The sequence below is a fragment of the Bubalus bubalis genome, chromosome 1, assembly GCF_019923935.1.
Source record: "Bubalus bubalis isolate 160015118507 breed Murrah chromosome 1, NDDB_SH_1, whole genome shotgun sequence".
Taxonomy (NCBI): Eukaryota; Metazoa; Chordata; class Mammalia; order Artiodactyla; family Bovidae; genus Bubalus; species Bubalus bubalis.
The window spans coordinates 193,161,903-193,182,505 of NC_059157.1; the positions used below are offsets into that span (position 1 = coordinate 193,161,903).

At 49.6% G+C, this 20,603-nt stretch overlaps 4 protein-coding genes across 6 annotated transcripts; all 4 read left to right on the forward strand.

The window, feature by feature from the left end:
• The first annotated feature begins 141 nt into the window (after positions 1-141).
• On the forward strand, positions 142-3,684 carry LOC102414811 (carbonyl reductase [NADPH] 1). Its single transcript, XM_025293615.3, has 3 exons — positions 142-1,149; positions 1,449-1,511; positions 1,681-3,684. Exons 1-3 carry the CDS (start codon positions 774-776, stop codon positions 1,725-1,727), a joined length of 486 nt encoding a protein of 161 aa, XP_025149400.2. The 5' UTR covers positions 142-773; the 3' UTR covers positions 1,728-3,684.
• A 1,353-nt stretch (positions 3,685-5,037) lies between these two features.
• Positions 5,038-10,289, forward strand: LOC123464567 (carbonyl reductase [NADPH] 1). Its single transcript, XM_045166688.1, has 3 exons — positions 5,038-5,437; positions 5,953-6,060; positions 9,613-10,289. Exons 1-3 carry the CDS (start codon positions 5,149-5,151, stop codon positions 10,047-10,049), a joined length of 834 nt encoding a protein of 277 aa, XP_045022623.1. The 5' UTR covers positions 5,038-5,148; the 3' UTR covers positions 10,050-10,289.
• A 98-nt stretch (positions 10,290-10,387) lies between these two features.
• Positions 10,388-12,542, forward strand: LOC112577647 (carbonyl reductase [NADPH] 1). 3 transcript variants are annotated; one of them, XM_045166695.1, is made up of 3 exons: positions 10,388-10,605; positions 11,225-11,449; positions 11,749-12,542. In XM_045166695.1, exons 2-3 carry the CDS (start codon positions 11,266-11,268, stop codon positions 11,922-11,924), a joined length of 360 nt encoding a protein of 119 aa, XP_045022630.1. In that variant the 5' UTR covers positions 10,388-10,605; positions 11,225-11,265; the 3' UTR covers positions 11,925-12,542. The 3 variants fall into 3 exon arrangements, with proteins under 3 accessions (XP_045022630.1, XP_025149348.3, XP_045022627.1); XM_025293563.3 differs by lacking the exon at positions 10,388-10,605 and having other exon boundaries at positions 10,618-11,449; positions 11,749-11,811; positions 11,981-12,542; XM_045166692.1 differs by lacking the exon at positions 10,388-10,605 and having other exon boundaries at positions 10,618-11,449.
• A 2,539-nt stretch (positions 12,543-15,081) lies between these two features.
• Positions 15,082-20,578, forward strand: LOC112586983 (carbonyl reductase [NADPH] 1). Its single transcript, XM_045166704.1, is given in 3 exon segments — positions 15,082-15,735; positions 16,244-16,350; positions 19,902-20,578. Coding segments are annotated over 3 exon segments (840 nt in total). The 5' UTR covers positions 15,082-15,439; the 3' UTR covers positions 20,339-20,578.
• Positions 20,579-20,603: the final 25 nt, after the last annotated feature.

Genomic DNA, 20,603 nt, shown 5'->3' on the forward strand with positions numbered 1-20,603 from the left:
AACTCTTAAATGGTGAATCTGCTCCATTACTCATAATAGTTGAAGCTAGTTTGGTGGACATGAGGGTGTCGAGTATTAGTTCCACTTTTCTATTTAAAATTTTTCAGGACAAACATCTGGAACCAGAGAGTCCTGGTTCGGCCCCCTTCCTGGATGACCTTGAACCAAAATCCAACAGGATACTACTCCCTAACACAGGGACACCTGCTCAGTGTTACGTGGCAGCCTGGGAAGGAGGGGAGACTGTGGAGAACCAATACGTGTATATGTGTGGCTGAGGCCCTGTGCTGTCCAGCTGAAACTGTGGTGAGAACTCAGAACGTTGTCAATCAGCTGTGAAAGTGCTAGTCGCCCAGTCCTGTCTAGGTCTTTGCGGTTCCATGCACAGCTCTCTGCACTTCCATGCACTGTGGCCCACTGGGCTCCTCTGTCCATGGGATTTCCCAGGCAAGAATACTAGAGTCAGCTGCCATTTATTTCTCCAGGGGCTCCTCCCAACCCAGGGATCAAACCTGGGTCTCCCCCCATTGCAGGCAGATTCTTGACTGTCCCAGCCACCAGGGAAGCCCTGTCGTCCAATATAAAATAAGAAGTTTAAAGAAAAAGAGGGCTGTGTCCTCTCTTTTGGCTCAGGGTACAGCATGAGGAAAGAGGTGGAGCCAGGAGTGGTGTTGGAACATTTGATCCCTCCTTAAGCCGGTAGATGGCAGGGCCTCCTCCTTCTCAAGCAATCACTGCACTGGATCGCAGGACACAGTTCTTTGCCTTCTGGAATGTGGCGGGTCTCCACGTCCCACGCTGCGCCACCCCATCGGTCTCCAGCCTTGTCAGCTCTACTCCAAAGGGCCCTGCCCACAGGCCATGTCATCCTCCACCCGAGTGGCGCTGGTCACCGGGGCCAACAAGTGCCTTGGTTTTGCCATAGTCGTGACCTGTGTCGGCGGTTCCCGGGGAAATTGGTGCTCATGGCACGGGACGAGGCGCGGGGTCGGGCAGCCGCACAGCAGCTGCAGACCAAGGGCCCGAGCCCCCTTTTCCACCAGCTGGACATCACTGACCTGCAGAGCATCCGGGCACTGCGAGACTTCCTGCGCAAGGAGTACGGGAGCCTCGACGCACTGGTCAACAACGAGGCCATCGCCTTCCAGAGTAAGTGAATGGGAGCTGGGGGGTTACAGCCACTGTGGGGGGAGCCTGACCGGGCGGGGCGGGGCTGCTGCCTGAACCTCCGCGGTGGGATCTAGAACCCTCTCCCTAGGGAGGGAGCACAGGCCGGAGGTCACAGGGAGAGCAGGTCCTCCGCCATTACAAGCTTTTCCAGCAAGAAGGCCTTGAAATAGCTTTGACCAGGGTAAAGGACAGCGCCCAGATTTTCACAGTATTGATTTCACTGAACTTTGGATGAGTTGGGTGAATTTTTAACTTCTGAAACCAATTTAAAATTGCAGAGTGGTACACAGGAGGTCATATGGGCTTCTTTCACTCAGCCTCCCCTGATGATGCCATCTTATGTAAGTATAAAGCAGTATCAACCACAAAACACCCATTGGTGCAATACCGTTCACTAACACCAAACATTACTAGAGGAAAACAGAGTTCACGGAAAAAATACTGTATCAAGTAAGCATTTTTACCATATGGCTTGTGTTTATTAGCCCTATTCTTTTTCTATCCTAAAAGTTGGTGATCCCACACCAATTGAAATTCAGGCAGAAGCGACCATGTAAACAAACATCCTTGGTACCCAAGCTGTGTGCACAGAGCTCTGGCCTCTGATAAAATGCCGAGGTGAGTCCAATGGAGCCCAAACTGCAGGGTTTCTGGCAAGATCTGAGCCCACCTGCATCTGGTCTCATCCTTCTCAGCTGCACTGACTTCCACCTGGTGGTCACTCGGCAGGATGCCCGGTGGCCTCTGGTCCCTCTACACCCTGCCCGAGTCGTTGGTGCTCTCTGTCCATCTGCACTTTGCACATTTGGCTCTTTCTTCTCTTTCCCATCTTAGTTCAAAGGTCTCCTCCAAGAGGCCCTTCACGTGCTCCATGCCCATCACAGGGGGTGTCCTCTCAGGAGTCTTTCCCAGACCTTCTCTCTCCCGTGCCCCTCTCAGAGTGACCTGATTTGGGTTTGTGGTGCTCATACTACCACATTCATTCGACCCCTGAAGACTTTTCTGCTTCTGGCCACCAGAGTGTTTCTTCCTATGGCACTGACATGGTGTATTACCAATACAGGTTTCTAGATGCTAAACCAAGTATACATACTTCGGTCTTTAAGGTTCAGGAAGTCCCCAGACTATCCTGAAGTTCAATAATTCACTGTAAGGACCGAGAACTAGGCAAACAGCTATTATATTCAAAAGGACATGGTTTTAGAAAGGTGGACAGTTACTCAGTTCAGCAGTGGTTAAAGGTCTCATGGCCCAGGGTCTAAGAAGCCCAGTATGGAGCTGGGACTTGACGTCTCCCTGCAGACCCTGGGGGCACCACGTATTTCTCCCCCAAACAGCCTGTGTCAGACACAAGGGGTATTACCAAGCAGTGGGCTCGACCCAGCCTTGATGTCCAGGGTTCTTGGTGAGGGGTGGTCACGCAGGCATGGCCCACTGCCCTCATGGCGGGCCCTGCTCTCCAGCCCATCCAGGGGTCCAGCTAATACCAGCTAGGCCAAGGCCGCCACCATACTCACACACGAACATGGACTAGGTAACCTGACCCTCAAACAAGTAATTGAGGACAGTCTTCTCAGGCAAGGATGTTCAGGCTTCACTGTTACCTCCCAGATGTCCTGGAATAGGGCTGAAGCTTCCTCTGGCCAAGCTTAGCCCCTTACTTATAGAGAACACCCTCTGCACCTTCCTTAAGACTCCCTTACATCAAAAGGATCATCGAGCATCTAAGTTTAGCCTAGATTTTATTTAACAGATACAGAAAGAGTACAGAAATAACATCTCTCATCGGGGGCAGCCAGAGTGGGGTTGGAGTAGTTGAGAGCAACAGATATTCCAGCTTCTAAAGCCACTACTTCCATTTTCATGTGTTTCTACTGATACTAATTTGTTTTCAATTTTTATTGGAAGATGGTTGCTTTGCAGTATTGTGCTGGTTTCTGCCATACATCAACATGAGTCAGCCACAGGGATACCTACGTCCCCTCCCTCCTGAACCTCTCCCACCTCCCATCCCATCCACCCCTCTAGGTTGTTGCAGAGCACTGGGTTGATCTCCCTGAGTCACACAGCAGATTCCCCCTGGCTCCGTATCTTGCACGTGGCAATGTGTGTGTTTCCGGGATCCTCTCTCAGTGCCTCCCATCCTCTCCTTCCCCCACTGTGTGCACAAGTGAGTTCTCTACGTCTGCATCTCCACTGCTACCCTGCAAATAGGCTCATCAGTCCCATCTTTCTACTTTCCATACACCTGCCTTAATACACAATATTCATCTTTCCCTTTCTGACTTACTTCAGTCTCTACAGTAGGCTCTAGGTTCATCCACCTTGATGAACTTGAATGAATCAAGTTCATACTAACTTGATTCTCGCCTTGATCAACTGCTACTTGTACCTTCAGTTCAGTTCAGTCGCTCAGTCGTGTCTGACTCTTTGAGACCCCATGGACCACAGCTCGCCAGGCCTCCCTGTCCATCACCACCTCCCAGAGTTTACCCAAACCCATGTTCATTGAGTCGGAGATGCCAGCCAACCATCTCACCCTCTGTCGTCCCCTTCACCTCCTGCCCTCAATCTTTCCCAGTATCAGGGGTCTTTCCAAATGAATCAGCTCTTCGCATCAGGTGGCCAAAGTATTGGAGTTTCAGCTTCGGCATCAGTCCTTCCAGTGAACACTCAGGACTGATCTCCTTTAGGATGGACTGGATGGATCTCCTTGCCGTACAAGGGACTCTCTAGAGTCTTCTCCAACACCACAGTTCAAAAGCATCAATTCTTCAGCGCTCAGATTTTTATTTAGCATAAAACTGTTTGTGCAGTCTATTTAGTATTGTTAAGAGAGAAAAAGAGGCCAAAAAAAAAAAATTATTTCAGTTTGAGACAAAGAACTCTTTGAATGGGAAATCACCAAACCAGAATTACTGAGCGTGGCCCGGCTGACAGGCACTCAGGAACAGACTATCGTGGAGAGAAGGCTGAAGCAAAGTAAGGAAACTGTGCACTGTCTTCAGCTTCTGGCCCAGGTGGCTCTTTGTGACTATCAGTCCTTAGGTTCCCATTTTGTCACCTTGAGGCATTTTCAGGCTTCCGTTTTGTTTTGCTTACAGAGGCCACCAAGGAATTAGAGCCAGCTCAGCCTAATGACCTCCGTGTTTCACTCATTTACATCATGGAAACTGGCTCATGGTTAGCTGTGCCGAGTTCTTCATCAACTACTTATTTTCCGTTAGTATTACACCCTGCAGAGACTTGACCTCCATCTCCCATCACACTTGGTCATCCCTATCAGTATCTTCCTACGGCTGCTTTACATGTGAGAGTTGACTATTACCAGCAAGGCCAGTGATAACCCCCATCACAGGACAGTAGGTAGCACATGTGACCTGAAGACTAAGACTCACGAGATGCTGGCACCTGGCTAGAGAAACACTCAGTGATTAACGATTGGTTCAATCCATCACCACGTCTTATAAAAAATATCCCACAGACATCCCAGGGCTTCTGCTTGACTTTCAGTTCAGTTCAGTTCAGTTCAGTCCAGTCAGTCAATATGTCCGACTCTTTGCGACCCCATGGACTGCAGCACGTCGGGCCTCCCTGTCCATTGCCAACTCCCGGAGTTTATTCAAACTCATGCCCATTGAGTTGGTGATGCTTCCAACCATGAGGATGGGGCTGTTTAAACGTAGAGAACACGACCAATCAGAATGATGCTCTGCTTCCAGGCTGCAAATCGCCAGCAGCACTTTTCAGCAGGACTGTTCCGAAAACTCGGCAGGTAGCCCCGCTCTAAGTGCCCTGAACCGCCGGGGGTCAGAGGGAGCCCAGCCCCGAGGGGCGGAGCCTGCATCTGCGCCTGTGCCTCAGCCCTGGCGCCCCGGGGTGATTCCTGCGGGTGATCGCTCCGCGCACTGCATCTAGCTCAGAGGCCAAGAGCCGCGGTTCCCTTCTGAAGGCACCCCGACGCCCTGCACACCGGCCATGTCGTCCTCCACCCGCGTAGCGCTGGTCACCGGGGCCAACAAGGGCATCGGCTTCGCCATCGTGCGTGCCCTGTGCCGGCAGTTCCAGGGAGACGTGGTGCTCACGGCGCGGGACGAGGCGCGGGGTCGGGCGGCCGTGCAGCAGCTTCAGGCCGAGGGCCTGAGCCCCCTTTTCCACCAGCTGGACATCGACGACCGGCAGAGCATCCGCGCCCTGCGTGACTTCCTGCGCAAGGAGTACGGGGGCCTCGATGTGCTGGTCAACAACGCGGGCATCGCCTTCAAGAGTAAGAAGCGGCTGGGTGCTCCAGGAGAGGCGGTCACCCGCTCTGAGCATCTCGGTCCAGAATGGACCAAATCTGTCGGGGAATCGCTGTAGAGGGGCTTCTCCCGCCTGTGGGGTCCAGAATGACTCCCTAGAGAAGGAGAAGGGAAGGGGGAAGGGGGTGCGGCTAGAGGAATTGCGAGGAATTGGCTGCTCTCTAGCCGGAGAGAACTTAGTTTCTCTGGCTCAGAATCCTGGGCACCTTTTCCAGGTTGATGCACAGCCCCTTTCTGATACACAGAGGCCCCATGTCTGCACCCTTAGAACAGCGCCGTGCCAGTGGTGCGTTCTTACATAACTATGCTTCATTATCAAACTGGGAAATTCACACGGGTACAATACTGATTGTATTGTGCACAAAATTCAACCGATTTTTACCTTCACTAGTTGTACACAAAATTCATGAGCGATGCCTTCTTATGGAATGTTACCCCCGCGAGAACTGTTTCTTGACTCCACTTTGCTTTCTCTTGAAAGCTGCTGACACCACACCATTTCACATTCAAGCAGAGGTGACTCTGAAAACAAACTTCTTCGGCACCAGAGATGTGTGCACAGAGCTCCTGCCTCTAATAAAGCCCCAAGGTGAGTCTGATTGGAGCCCAGACTGCAGTGCTTCTGGCAAGATCTGGGCCCACCTGGCTCTGGCCTCATCTACAGGTCCCCTGCCGCTCCTGCTCAGCTTCCCTGGCCTCCACCGTGTCTCCACCCAGCCGGGTGTCCTGCACCCTGAGGTCCCTCCACACACTGCCCAGGTCCTTGGTGCTGTCTGTCCACCTGCTTTTTGCACATCTTGCTCTTTCTTCTCTTTCCCATCTTAGCTCAGAGGTTTCCTCCTCCAAGAGGCCCTTGAGCTGCTCTGTGCCCATCACAGGGGGAGTTCCCTCAGGAGTCCTTCCCAGACCTTCTTTCCCCTGTCCCCCTCTTACACAGGCTAGTGGAGCCCGCACCACCACCAGTTCACCCCTTCCCTCCAAAGACTCGTCCTTTCCCCAAAACATCTTGGTAACTAATCCCGTCATCCTAGCACCAGGAACCTGGAGGGCACCCTGCCCATACGTGGGAGGTAAGCCTGCCTGCTTATTGTCATGACCAGGTCCTAAATTCGTCCAGCTGAGTTTCTCCCCAGCCATCTGCCCCATCCTAGCTCTACAAACAGGCCCTCAGCTGTTGTCTCTAAACACTTGTAAACCCTCCTAAGGGACCCCTTGCCCTTCTTGAATCCTTTTCTTTCTCGGTAGGCTCACTGCCCCTCCCCAAAATCCTACAAGTGTGAATGAAGTTCAAGCCCTGAGTGTGGCTAATAGAGATCTCTAATCTGAGCACTGCCCTTCCGTGTGCTCGGTGTTCTGGACAAAACAAACTCATTCCTCTAGCTTAAACTACTGTAATGTTTACCCTGACGTAAGGGGCCAGGAGAGGAACCACCCCCCATTAAACACACAAAGTAAGACAAGCAGATACTTTAAGAAGGATTCAGAGAGTGCCTAGACATTGAGCACACGTGTTTACAGTTTACACTCAGCTTCTAACCTGTTTCCCTGTCCACGCCTTCTGGAAGGTGCTACCCCTTCAAAGACTTGGTTCACTAGGACCGCAGGAGTCAGCTCCTAAGTGTCCCCTGATTCTCCGAAGTGATGTCTTTGCTTTTTAACAGCCTGTCTGCGTTTGTCATAGCTTCTTCCCAAGCAGCTCTCATCTGATTTCATGGCTGGCTTCACCATCCGCAGTGGTCTTAGAGCCCAGGAAGAGGAGCTCTGCCACTGCTTCCTCCTTTTGCCCTCCTATTTGCCGTGAGCTAATGGGACCAGATGCCACGAGCTTCATTTTTTAAATACCGAGCGTTACGCCAGCTCTTTCACTCTCCTCCTTCACCCTCATCAAGAGGCTCTTTAGTTCCACTTCGCTTGCTACCATTAGAGACCATCTGCATATCTGAGGTTAATATTTCTCCCCACAATCTTGATTTCCAGCTTGTTAACTCGTCCAGCCCGGCATTTCACATGATGTGCTCTGCATAAAAGTTAAACACGGTGACAATAGCCTTGTCATACTCCTTTCTCAACCAATCAGATGTTCCAGACAGGGTTCTAACTGTTGCTTCTTGACCCGCATACAGGGTTCTCAGGAGACAGGTAAGAAGGTCTGGTATTCCTGTCTCTTTAAGAGCTTTCCGCAGTTTGTTACGACCCACACAGTCCCAGGCTTTAGTGTAGCCAGTGAAGCAGAGGTGGATATTCTTCTGGAATTCCCTTGCTTTCTCTATGATTCAGCGAATGTTGGCAATTTGATCTCTGATTTGTCTTCCTTTTCTAAACCCAACTTGAACATCTGAAAATTCTCAATTCACATAATGCTAAAGTGTCACTTGGAGGATTTTGAGCTAATGGGAGATGAGCATAATTGTCCAGTGGTTTGAACATTCTTTAGTATTCCCCAACTTGGGAACTGTGATGAGGATTGACCTTTTCCAGTCCTGTGGCCACTGCTGGGTTTTCGAAGAGTGCTGACATGTTGGGTGCGGCACTTTAATAGCATCATATTCGGGATTTTAAATAGTTTTGCCAGAATCTCATCACCTCCACTAGCTTTATTGATCGCAGTGCTTGCTAGGGCCCACTTGACTTCACACTCCAGAATGTCTGGCTCTGAATGAGAGACTACACCATCGTGGTTATCCGGGTCCTTAAGATCTTTTTCATATAGTTCTGTATATTCTTTCCAACTCTTCTTGATTTCTTCAGCTTCTGTTAGTCTTTACCACTTCTGTCCTTTATTGTACCCATCTTTGGATGAAATCTTCCTTTGATATTTCTGATTTTCTTGAAGAGATCTCTAGTCTTACCCTTTCTGTTGTTTTCCTCTATTTCTTTGCATTGTTCACTGAAGAAGGCCTTCTTGTCTCTCCTTGCTATTCTCTGGAACTCTGCATTCACTTGGGTGAACCTTTCCCTTTCTCCCTTGCTTTTCGCTTCTCTTCTTTCCTCGGTTATTTGTAAAGCCTCCTCAGACAACCACTTTGCCTTCTTGCATTTCTTTTTCTTTAGGGTGGTTTTGTTCACGGCCTCCAGTATAGTATTAGAGACTTCTCTCCATAGATCTTCAGGCACTCTGTTTACTAGGTCTAATTGCTTGAATCTATTCATTAGCTGCACTGTATAGTCATGGGGAACTGGATTTAAGTCGTGGCTGACCTGCCTAATGCTTATCCCCACTTTCTTTAGTGAAAGCCTGAATTTTGCTATGAAGAGCTGATGGTCTGAGCCCCAGTCAGCTCCAGGTCTTGTTTTTGCTAACTGTTACAAAGAATGTAATCGTTCTGATTTTGGTATTGACCAAAAATTTGGTGATGTCCATGTGTAGAGTTGTCTCTTGTGCTGATAAAAAAGGATATTTGCTATGACCAGTGATAGTCTCAGGGCATTCTCAAGATGCCCAGCCCAAGGTTAGAGCCTTGGTCCCACGAGTGAGGACTGGGTTGGAGAAGGAAGTCCTAATCTCCTAGGTACACTTACCAGGAACTGAACCTCTGCAGCAGGTAGCTGAGGAATAGGATGAGAAATGTGATGTCATCCGCATGGTGGGAAGATGCCACAGCCCCTTGGCAGGGAGGGAGTCCTGCATCTCAGATGCACCATCCCAGAGTGAAGTTTCCATTGCTACGGTCAGAAAGGAGGAAAGGAAGGAGCAGTCATGGTTGAAATAGATTCTTTCTGTTCTCACCTGAGGTATTGGAGATAGTCTGGAAAAAAATGTTTCGTCATTTGCTGCACACACTCAGGACCATTTCCAGAGATTCTAAATAGTTCAGTTTTGAAAATACTTTTCACAAGTCATGCTGGGTAATAGGTTCACAGACTTCTTCCTCTGGTCATGACTTCTTTATTGAGTTTGAGTGAAATAGTTCATTCTGGTAATTTCTAAAATAATTAGATGTAGCTTAATTTTAAAAAACATTAGAAGTAACATGTTGTTACTTATAATAATAAAAAAGATAAGACTCATTGAGGAACCCCCTCCCAAAATACATTCCCTTCCTTCCCTAATGTCCTCTTTCAAGAGGTCAGTCCTGTCCCCAATTGGGTATCATCCTTCTCGTGCTCGCCTTTCTATGTGCTGATTTGTGCTCTATTTTAGGCAGAGTGGTGAATGTATCCAGCTTTGTCAGTGTCAACTCTCTAAAGAAATGCAGCCCTGAACTGCAGCAGAAGTTTCGAAGTGAGACCATCACGGAGGAGGAGCTGGTGGGGCTCATGAACAAGTTTGTGGAAGACACAAAGAACGGGGTGCACAGGAAGGAGGGCTGGCCCGATACCGCATATGGAGTGTCGAAAATCGGAGTCACAGTCCTGTCCAGAATCCACGCCAGGAAACTGAGTGAGCAGAGAGGAGGGGACAAGATCCTCCTGAATGCCTGCTGCCCAGGGTGGGTGAGAACCGACATGGCAGGACCCAAAGCCCCCAAAAGCCCAGAAGAAGGAGCAGAGACCCCCGTGTACTTGGCCCTTCTGCCCTCGGATGCCGAGGGGCCTCACGGAGAGTTCATTTCTGAGAAAAAAGTTCTGCAATGGTGAGCTCATTCACGGCTACACCATGGATCCATTTATATTGCTGTCCCCGATTCACCAAACAGACACTGACAAAATTATCGCTGTGCAGAAAAAAGAAAGAGGAATCAAAATATCCAGATCAAGGTCTCACTAGGAGAGGGCTGCTAATCTTGTAAAGAGTTTTCTGACTTCTTCTGTGATCCCAGGGGAGGAAAAGTGGAATGGATGACAAATAATAAAAATAAATAATTCTTTATAAATGTCCCTTTGTGCAAACTCTTAAATGGTGAATCTGCTCCATTACTCATAATAGTGGAAGCTAAGTTTGGTGGACTTGTGGGTGTCGAGTATTAGTTCCACTTTTCTATTTAAAATTTTCAGGACAAACATCTGGAACCAGAGAGTCCTGGTTCGGCCCCCTTCCTGGATGACCTTGAACCAAAATCCAACAGGATACTACTCCCTAACACAGGGACACCTGCTCAGTGTTACGTGGCAGCCTGGGAAGGAGGGGAGACTGTGGAGAACCAATACGTGTATATGTGTGGCTGAGGCCCTGTGCTGTCCAGCTGAAACTGTGGTGAGAACTCAGAACGTTGTCAATCAGCTGTGAAAGTGCTAGTCGCCCAGTCCTGTCTAGGTCTTTGCGGTTCCATGCACAGCCCTCTGCACTTCCATGCACTGTGGCCCACTGGGCTCCTCTGTCCATGGGATTTCCCAGGCAAGAATACTAGAGTCAGCTGCCATTTATTTCTCCAGGGGCTCCTCCCAACCCAGGGATCAAACCTGGGTCTCCCCCCATTGCAGGCAGATTCTTGACTGTCCCAGCCACCAGGGAAGCCCTGTCGTCCAATATAAAATAAGAAGTTTAAAGAAAAAGAGGGCTGTGTCCTCTCTTTTGGCTCAGGGTACAGCATGAGGAAAGAGGTGGAGCCAGGAGTGGTGTTGGAACATTTGATCCCTCCTTAAGCCGGTAGATGGCAGGGCCTCCTCCTTCTCAAGCAATCACTGCACTGGATCCCAGGACACAGTTCTTTGCCTTCTGGAATGTGGCGGGTCTCCACGTCCCACGCTGCGCCACCCCATCGGTCTCCAGCCTTGTCAGCTCTACTCCAAAGGGCCCTGCCCACAGGCCATGTCATCCTCCACCCGAGTGGCGCTGGTCACCGGGGCCAACAAGTGCCTTGGTTTTGCCATAGTGCGTGACCTGTGTCGGCGGTTCCCGGGGAAATTGGTGCTCATGGCACGGGACGAGGCGCGGGGTCGGGCAGCCACACAGCAGCTGCAGACCAAGGGCCCGAGCCCCCTTTTCCACCAGCTGGACATCACTGACCTGCAGAGCATCCGGGCACTGCGAGACTTCCTGCGCAAGGAGTACGGGAGCCTCGACGCACTGGTCAACAACGAGGCCATCGCCTTCCAGAGTAAGTGAATGGGAGCTGGGGGGTTACAGCCACTGTGGGGGGAGCCTGACCGGGCGGGGCGGGGCTGCTGCCTGAACCTCCGCTGTGGGATCTAGAACCCTCTCCCTAGGGAGGGAGCACAGGCCGGAGGTCACAGGGAGAGCAGGTCCTCCGCCATTACAAGCTTTTCCAGCAAGAAGGCCTTGAAATAGCTTTGACCAGGGTAAAGGACAGCGCCCAGATTTTCACAGTATTGATTTCACTGAACTTTGGATGAGTTGGGTGAATTTTTAACTTCTGAAACCAATTTAAAATTGCAGAGTGGTACACAGGAGGTCATATGGGCTTCTTTCACTCAGCCTCCCCTGATGATGCCATCTTATGTAAGTATAAAGCAGTATCAACCACAAAACACCCATTGGTGCAATACCGTTCACTAACACCAAACATTACTAGAGGAAAACAGAGTTCACGGAAAAAATACTGTATCAAGTAAGCATTTTTACCATATGGCTTGTGTTTATTAGCCCTATTCTTTTTCTATCCTAAAAGTTGGTGATCCCACACCAATTGAAATTCAGGCAGAAGCGACCATGTAAACAAACATCCTTGGTACCCAAGCTGTGTGCACAGAGCTCTGGCCTCTGATAAAATGCCGAGGTGAGTCCAATGGAGCCCAAACTGCAGGGTTTCTGGCAAGATCTGAGCCCACCTGCATCTGGTCTCATCCTTCTCAGCTGCACTGACTTCCACCTGGTGGTCACTCGGCAGGATGCCCGGTGGCCTCTGGTCCCTCTACACCCTGCCCGAGTCGTTGGTGCTCTCTGTCCATCTGCACTTTGCACATTTGGCTCTTTCTTCTCTTTCCCATCTTAGTTCAAAGGTCTCCTCCAAGAGGCCCTTCACGTGCTCCATGCCCATCACAGGGGGTGTCCTCTCAGGAGTCTCTCCCAGACCTTCTCTCTCCCGTGCCCCTCTCAGAGTGACCTGATTTGGGTTTGTGGTGCTCATACTACCACATTCATTCGACCCCTGAAGACTTTTCTGCTTCTGGCCACCAGAGTGTTTCTTCCTATGGCACTGACATGGTGTATTACCAATACAGGTTTCTAGATGCTAACCAAGTATACATACTTCGGTCTTTAAGGTTCAGGAAGTCCCCAGACTATCCTGAAGTTCAATAATTCACTGTAAGGACCGAGAACTAGGCAAACAGCTATTATATTCAAAAGGACATGGTTTTAGAAAGGTGGACAGTTACTCAGTTCAGCAGTGGTTAAAGGTCTCATGGCCCAGGGTCTAAGAAGCCCAGTATGGAGCTGGGACTTGACGTCTCCCTGCAGACCCTGGGGGCACCACGTATTTCTCCCCCAAACAGCCTGTGTCAGACACAAGGGGTATTACCAAGCAGTGGGCTCGACCCAGCCTTGATGTCCAGGGTTCTTGGTGAGGGGTGGTCACGCAGGCATGGCCCACTGCCCTCATGGCGGGCCCTGCTCTCCAGCCCATCCAGGGGTCCAGCTAATACCAGCTAGGCCAAGGCCGCCACCATACTCACACACGAACATGGACTAGGTAACCTGACCCTCAAACAAGTAATTGAGGACAGTCTTCTCAGGCAAGGATGTTCAGGCTTCACTGTTACCTCCCAGATGTCCTGGAATAGGGCTGAAGCTTCCTCTGGCCAAGCTTAGCCCCTTACTTATAGAGAACACCCTCTGCACCTTCCTTAAGACTCCCTTACATCAAAAGGATCATCGAGCATCTAAGTTTAGCCTAGATTTTATTTAACAGATACAGAAAGAGTACAGAAATAACATCTCTCATCGGGGGCAGCCAGAGTGGGGTTGGAGTAGTTGAGAGCAACAGATATTCCAGCTTCTAAAGCCACTACTTCCATTTTCATGTGTTTCTACTGATACTAATTTGTTTTCAATTTTTATTGGAAGATGGTTGCTTTGCAGTATTGTGCTGGTTTCTGCCATACATCAACATGAGTCAGCCACAGGGATACCTACGTCCCCTCCCTCCTGAACCTCTCCCACCTCCATCCCATCCACCCCTCTAGGTTGTTGCAGAGCACTGGGTTGATCTCCCTGAGTCACACAGCAGATTCCCCCTGGCTCCGTATCTTGCACGTGGCAATGTGTGTGTTTCCGGGATCCTCTCTCAGTGCCTCCCATCCTCTCCTTCCCCCACTGTGTGCACAAGTGAGTTCTCTACGTCTGCATCTCCACTGCTACCCTGCAAATAGGCTCATCAGTCCCATCTTTCTACTTTCCATACACCTGCCTTAATACACAATATTCATCTTTCCCTTTCTGACTTACTTCAGTCTCTACAGTAGGCTCTAGGTTCATCCACCTTGATGAACTTGAATGAATCAAGTTCATACTAACTTGATTCTCGCCTTGATCAACTGCTACTTGTACCTTCAGTTCAGTTCAGTCGCTCAGTCGTGTCTGACTCTTTGAGACCCCATGGACCACAGCTCGCCAGGCCTCCCTGTCCATCACCACCTCCCAGAGTTTACCCAAACCCATGTTCATTGAGTCGGAGATGCCAGCCAACCATCTCACCCTCTGTCGTCCCCTTCACCTCCTGCCCTCAATCTTTCCCAGTATCGGGGTCTTTCCAAATGAATCAGCTCTTCGCATCAGGTGGCCAAAGTATTGGAGTTTCAGCTTCGGCATCAGTCCTTCCAGTGAACACTCAGGACTGATCTCCTTTAGGATGGACTGGATGGATCTCCTTGCCGTACAAGGGACTCTCTAGAGTCTTCTCCAACACCACAGTTCAAAAGCATCAATTCTTCAGCGCTCAGATTTTTATTTAGCATAAAACTGTTTGTGCAGTCTATTTAGTATTGTTAAGAGAGAAAAAGAGGCCAAAAAAAAAAAATTATTTCAGTTTGAGACAAAGAACTCTTTGAATGGGAAATCACCAAACCAGAATTACTGAGCGTGGCCCGGCTGACAGGCACTCAGGAACAGACTATCGTGGAGAGAAGGCTGAAGCAAAGTAAGGAAACTGTGCACTGTCTTCAGCTTCTGGCCCAGGTGGCTCTTTGTGACTATCAGTCCTTAGGTTCCCATTTTGTCACCTTGAGGCATTTTCAGGCTTCCGTTTTGTTTTGCTTACAGAGGCCACCAAGGAATTAGAGCCAGCTCAGCCTAATGACCTCCGTGTTTCACTCATTTACATCATGGAAACTGGCTCATGGTTAGCTGTGCCGAGTTCTTCATCAACTAGTTCTTTTCCGTTAGTATTACACCCTGCAGAGACTTGACCTCCATCTCCCATCACACTTGGTCATCCCTATCAGTATCTTCCTACGGCTGCTTTACATGTGAGAGTTGACTATTACCAGCAAGGCCAGTGATAACCCCCATCACAGGACAGTAGGTAGCACATGTGACCTGAAGACTAAGACTCACGAGATGCTGGCACCTGGCTAGAGAAACACTCAGTGATTAACGATTGGTTCAATCCATCACCACGTCTTATAAAAATATCCCACAGACATCCCAGGGCTTCTGCTTGACTTTCAGTTCAGTTCAGTTCAGTTCAGTCAGTCAATATGTCCGACTCTTTGCGACCCCATGGACTGCAGCACGTCGGGCCTCCCTGTCCATTGCCAACTCCCGGAGTTTATTCAAACTCATGCCCATTGAGTTGGTGATGCTTCCAACCATGAGGATGGGGCTGTTTAAACGTAGAGAACACGACCAATCAGAATGATGCTCTGCTTCCAGGCTGCAAATCGCCAGCAGCACTTTTCAGCAGGACTGTTCTGAAAACTCGGCAGGTAGCCCCGCTCTAAGTGCCCTGAACCGCCGGGGGTCAGAGGGAGCCCAGCCCCGAGGGGCGGAGCCTGCATCTGCGCCTGTGCCTCAGCCCTGGCGCCCCGGGGTGATTCCTGCGGGTCATCGCTCCGCGCACTGCATCTAGCTCAGAGGCCAAGAGCCGCGGTTCCCTTCTGAAGGCACCCCGACGCCCTGCACACCGGCCATGTCGTCCTCCACCCGCGTAGCGCTGGTCACCGGGGCCAACAAGGGCATCGGCTTCGCCATCGTGCGTGCCCTGTGCCGGCAGTTCCAGGGAGACGTGGTGCTCACGGCGCGGGACGAGGCGCGGGGTCGGGCGGCCGTGCAGCAGCTTCAGGCCGAGGGCCTGAGCCCCCTTTTCCACCAGCTGGACATCGACGACCGGCAGAGCATCCGCGCCCTGCGTGACTTCCTGCGCAAGGAGTACGGGGGCCTCGATGTGCTGGTCAACAACGCGGGCATCGCCTTCAAGAGTAAGAAGCGGCTGGGTGCTCCAGGAGAGGCGGTCACCCGCTCTGAGCATCTCGGTCCAGAATGGACCAAATCTGTCGGGGAATCGCTGTAGAGGGGCTTCTCCCGCCTGTGGGGTCCAGAATGACTCCCTAGAGAAGGAGAAGGGAAGGGGGAAGGGGGTGCGGCTAGAGGAATTGCGAGGAATTGGCTGCTCTCTAGCCGGAGAGAACTTAGTTTCTCTGGCTCAGAATCCTGGGCACCTTTTCCAGGTTGATGCACAGCCCCTTTCGGATACACAGAGGCCGCATGTCTGCACCCTTAGAACAGCGCCGTGCCAGTGGTGCGTTCTTACATAACTATGCTTCATTATCAAACTGGGAAATTCACACGGGTACAATACTGATTGTATTGTGCACAAAATTCAACCGATTTTTACCTTCACTAGTTGTACACAAAATTCATGAGCGATGCCTTCTTATGGAATGTTACCCCGCGAGAACTGTTTCTTGACTCCACTTTGCTTTTCTCTTGAAAGCTGCTGACACACACCATTTCACATTCAAGCAGAGGTGACTCTGAAAACAAACTTCTTCGGCACCAGAGATGTGTGCACAGAGCTCCTGCCTCTAATAAAGCCCCAAGGTGAGTCTGATTGGAGCCCAGACTGCAGTGCTTCTGGCAAGATCTGGGCCCACCTGGCTCTGGCCTCATCTACAGGTCCCCTGCCGCTCCTGCTCAGCTTCCCTGGCCTCCACCGTGTCTCCACCCAGCCGGGTGTCCTGCACCCTGAGGTCCCTCCACACACTGCCCAGGTCCTTGGTGCTGTCTGTCCACCTGCTTTTTGCACATCTTGCTCTTTCTTCTCTTTCCCATCTTAGCTCAGAGGTTTCCTCCTCCAAGAGGCCCTTGAGCTGCTCTGTGCCCATCACAGGGGGAGTTCCCTCAGGAGTCCTTCCCAGACCTTCTTTCCCCTGTCCCCCTCTTACACAGGCTAGTGGAGCCCGCACCACCACCAGTTCACCCCTTCCCTCCAAAGACTCGTCCTTTCCCCAAAACATCTTGGTAACTAATCCCGTCATCCTAGCACCAGGAACCTGGAGGGCACCCTGCCCATACGTGGGAGGTAAGCCTGCCTGCTTATTGTCATGACCAGGTCCTAAATTCGTCCAGCTGAGTTTCTCCCCAGCCATCTGCCCCATCCTAGCTCTACAAACAGGCCCTCAGCTGTTGTCTCTAAACACTTGTAAACCCTCCTAAGGGACCCCTTGCCCTTCTTGAATCCTTTTCTTTCTCGGTAGGCTCACTGCCCCTCCCCAAAATCCTACAAGTGTGAATGAAGTTCAAGCCCTGAGTGTGGCTAATAGAGATCTCTAATCTGAGCACTGCCCTTCCGTGTGCTCGGTGTTCTGGACAAAACAAACTCATTCCTCTAGCTTAAACTACTGTAATGTTTACCCTGACGTAAGGGGCCAGGAGAGGAACCACCCCCCATTAAACACACAAAGTAAGACAAGCAGATACTTTAAGAAGGATTCAGAGAGTGCCTAGACATTGAGCACACGTGTTTACAGTTTACACTCAGCTTCTAACCTGTTTCCCTGTCCACGCCTTCTGGAAGGTGCTACCCCTTCAAAGACTTGGTTCACTAGGACCGCAGGAGTCAGCTCCTAAGTGTCCCCTGATTCTCCGAAGTGATGTCTTTGCTTTTTAACAGCCTGTCTGCGTTTGTCATAGCTTCTTCCCAAGCAGCTCTCATCTGATTTCATGGCTGGCTTCACCATCCGCAGTGGTCTTAGAGCCCAGGAAGAGGAGCTCTGCCACTGCTTCCTCCTTTTGCCCTCCTATTTGCCGTGAGCTAATGGGACCAGATGCCACGAGCTTCATTTTTTAAATACCGAGCGTTACGCCAGCTCTTTCACTCTCCTCCTTCACCCTCATCAAGAGGCTCTTTAGTTCCACTTCGCTTGCTACCATTAGAGACCATCTGCATATCTGAGGTTAATATTTCTCCCACAATCTTGATTTCCAGCTTGTTAACTCGTCCAGCCCGGCATTTCACATGATGTGCTCTGCATAAAAGTTAAACACGGTGACAATAGCCTTGTCATACTCCTTTCTCAACCAATCAGATGTTCCAGACAGGGTTCTAACTGTTGCTTCTTGACCCGCATACAGGGTTCTCAGGAGACAGGTAAGAAGGTCTGGTATTCCTGTCTCTTTAAGAGCTTTCCGCAGTTTGTTATGACCCACACAGTCCCAGGCTTTAGTGTAGCCAGTGAAGCAGAGGTGGATATTCTTCTGGAATTCCCTTGCTTTCTCTATGATTCAGCGAATGTTGGCAATTTGATCTCTGATTTGTCTTCCTTTTCTAAACCCAACTTGAACATCTGAAAATTCTCAATTCACATAATGCTAAAGTGTCACTTGGAGGATTTTGAGCTAATGGGAGATGAGCATAATTGTCCAGTGGTTTGAACATTCTTTAGTATTCCCCAACTTGGGAACTGTGATGAGGATTGACCTTTTCCAGTCCTGTGGCCACTGCTGGGTTTTCGAAGAGTGCTGACATGTTGGGTGCGGCACTTTAATAGCATCATATTCGGGATTTTAAACAGTTTTGCCAGAATCTCATCACCTCCACTAGCTTTATTGATCACAGTGCTTGCTAGGGCCCACTTGACTTCACACTCCAGAATGTCTGGCTCTGAATGAGAGACTACACCATCGTGGTTATCCGGGTCCTTAAGATCTTTTTCATATAGTTCTGTATATTCTTTCCAACTCTTCTTGATTTCTTCAGCTTCTGTTAGTCTTTACCACTTCTGTCCTTTATTGTACCCATCTTTGGATGGAATCTTCCCCTGATATTTCTGATTTTCTTGAAGAGATCTCTAGTCTTACCCTTTCTGTTGTTTTCCTCTATTTCTTTGCATTGTTCACTGAAGAAGGCCTTCTTGTCTCTCCTTGCTATTCTCTGGAACTCTGCATTCACTTGGGTGAACCTTTCCCTTTCTCCCTTGCTTTTCGCTGCTCTTCTTTCCTCGGTTATTTGTAAAGCCTCCTCAGACAACCACTTTGCCTTCTTGCATTTCTTTTTCTTTAGGATGGTTTTGTTCACTGCCTCCAGTATAGTATTAGAGACTTCTCTCCATAGATCTTCAGGCACTCTGTTTACTAGGTCTAATTGCTTGAATCTATTCATTAGCTGCACTGTATAGTCATGGGGAACTGGATTTAAGTCGTGGCTGACCTGCCTAATGCTTATCCCCACTTTCTTTAGTGAAAGCCTGAATTTTGCTATGAAGAGCTGATGGTCTGAGCCCCAGTCAGCTCCAGGTCTTGTTTTTGCTAACTGTTACAAAGAATGTAATCGTTCTGATTTTGGTATTGACCAAAAATTTGGTGATGTCCATGTGTAGAGTTGTCTCTTGTGCTGATAAAAAAGGATATTTGCTATGACCAGTGATAGTCTCAGGGCATTCTCAAGATGCCCAGCCCAAGGTTAGAGCCTTGGTCCCACGAGTGAGGACTGGGTTGGAGAAGGAAGTCCTAATCTCCTAGGTACACTTACCAGGAACTGAACCTCTGCAGCAGGTAGCTGAGGAACAGGATGAGAAATGTGATGTCATCCGCATGGTGGGAAGATGCCACAGCCCCTTGGCAGGGAGGGAGTCCTGCGTCTCAGATGCACCATCCCAGAGTGAAGTTTCCATTGCTACGGTCAGAAAGGAGGAAAGGAAGGAGCAGTCATGGTCGAAATAGATTCTTTCTGTTCTCACCTGAGGTATTGGAGATAGTCTGGAAAAAAATCTTTCGTCATTTGCTGCACACACTCAGGACCATTTCCAGAGATTTTAAATAGTTCAGTTTTGAAAATACTTTTCACAAGTCATGCTGGGTAATAGGTTCACAGACTTCTTCCTCTGGTCATGACTTCTTTATTGAGTTTGAGTGAAATAGTTCATTCTGGTAATTTCTAAAATAATTAGATGTAGCTTAATTTTTAAAAACATTAGAAGTAACATGTTGTTACTTATAATAATAAAAAAGATAAGACTCATTGAGGAACCCCCTCCCAAAATACATTCCCTTCCTTCCCTAATGTCCTCTTTCAAGAGGTCAGTCCTGTCCCCAATTGGGTATCATCCTTCTCGTGCTCGCCTTTCTATGTACTGATTTGTGCTCAATTTTAGGCAGAGTGGTGAATGTATCCAGCTTTGTCAGTGTCAACTCTCTAAAGAAATGCAGCCCTGAACTGCAGCAGAAGTTTCGAAGTGAGACCATCACGGAGGAGGAGCTGGTGGGGCTCATGAACAAGTTTGTGGAAGACACAAAGAACGGGGTGCACAGGAAGGAGGGCTGGCCCGATACCGCATATGGAGTGTCGAAAATCGGAGTCACAGTCCTGTCCAGAATCCACGCCAGGAAACTGAGTGAGCAGAGAGGAGGGGACAAGATCCTCCTGAATGCCTGCTGCCCAGGGTGGGTGAGAACCGACATGGCAGGACCCAAAGCCCCCAAAAGCCCAGAAGAAGGAGCAGAGACCCCCGTGTACTTGGCCCTTCTGCCCTCGGATGCCGAGGGGCCTCACGGAGAGTTCATTTCTGAGAAAAAAGTTCTGCAATGGTGAGCTCATTCACGGCTACACCATGGATCCATTTATATTGCTGTCCCCGATTCACCAAACAGACACTGACAAAATTATCGCTGTGCAGAAAAAAGAAAGAGGAATCAAAATATCCAGATCAAGGTCTCACTAGGAGAGGGCTGCTAATCTTGTAAAGAGTTTTCTGACTTCTTCTGTGATCCCAGGGGAGGAAAAGTGGAATGGATGACAAATAATAAAAATAAATAATTCTTTATAAATGTCCCTTTGTGCAAACTCTTAAATGGTG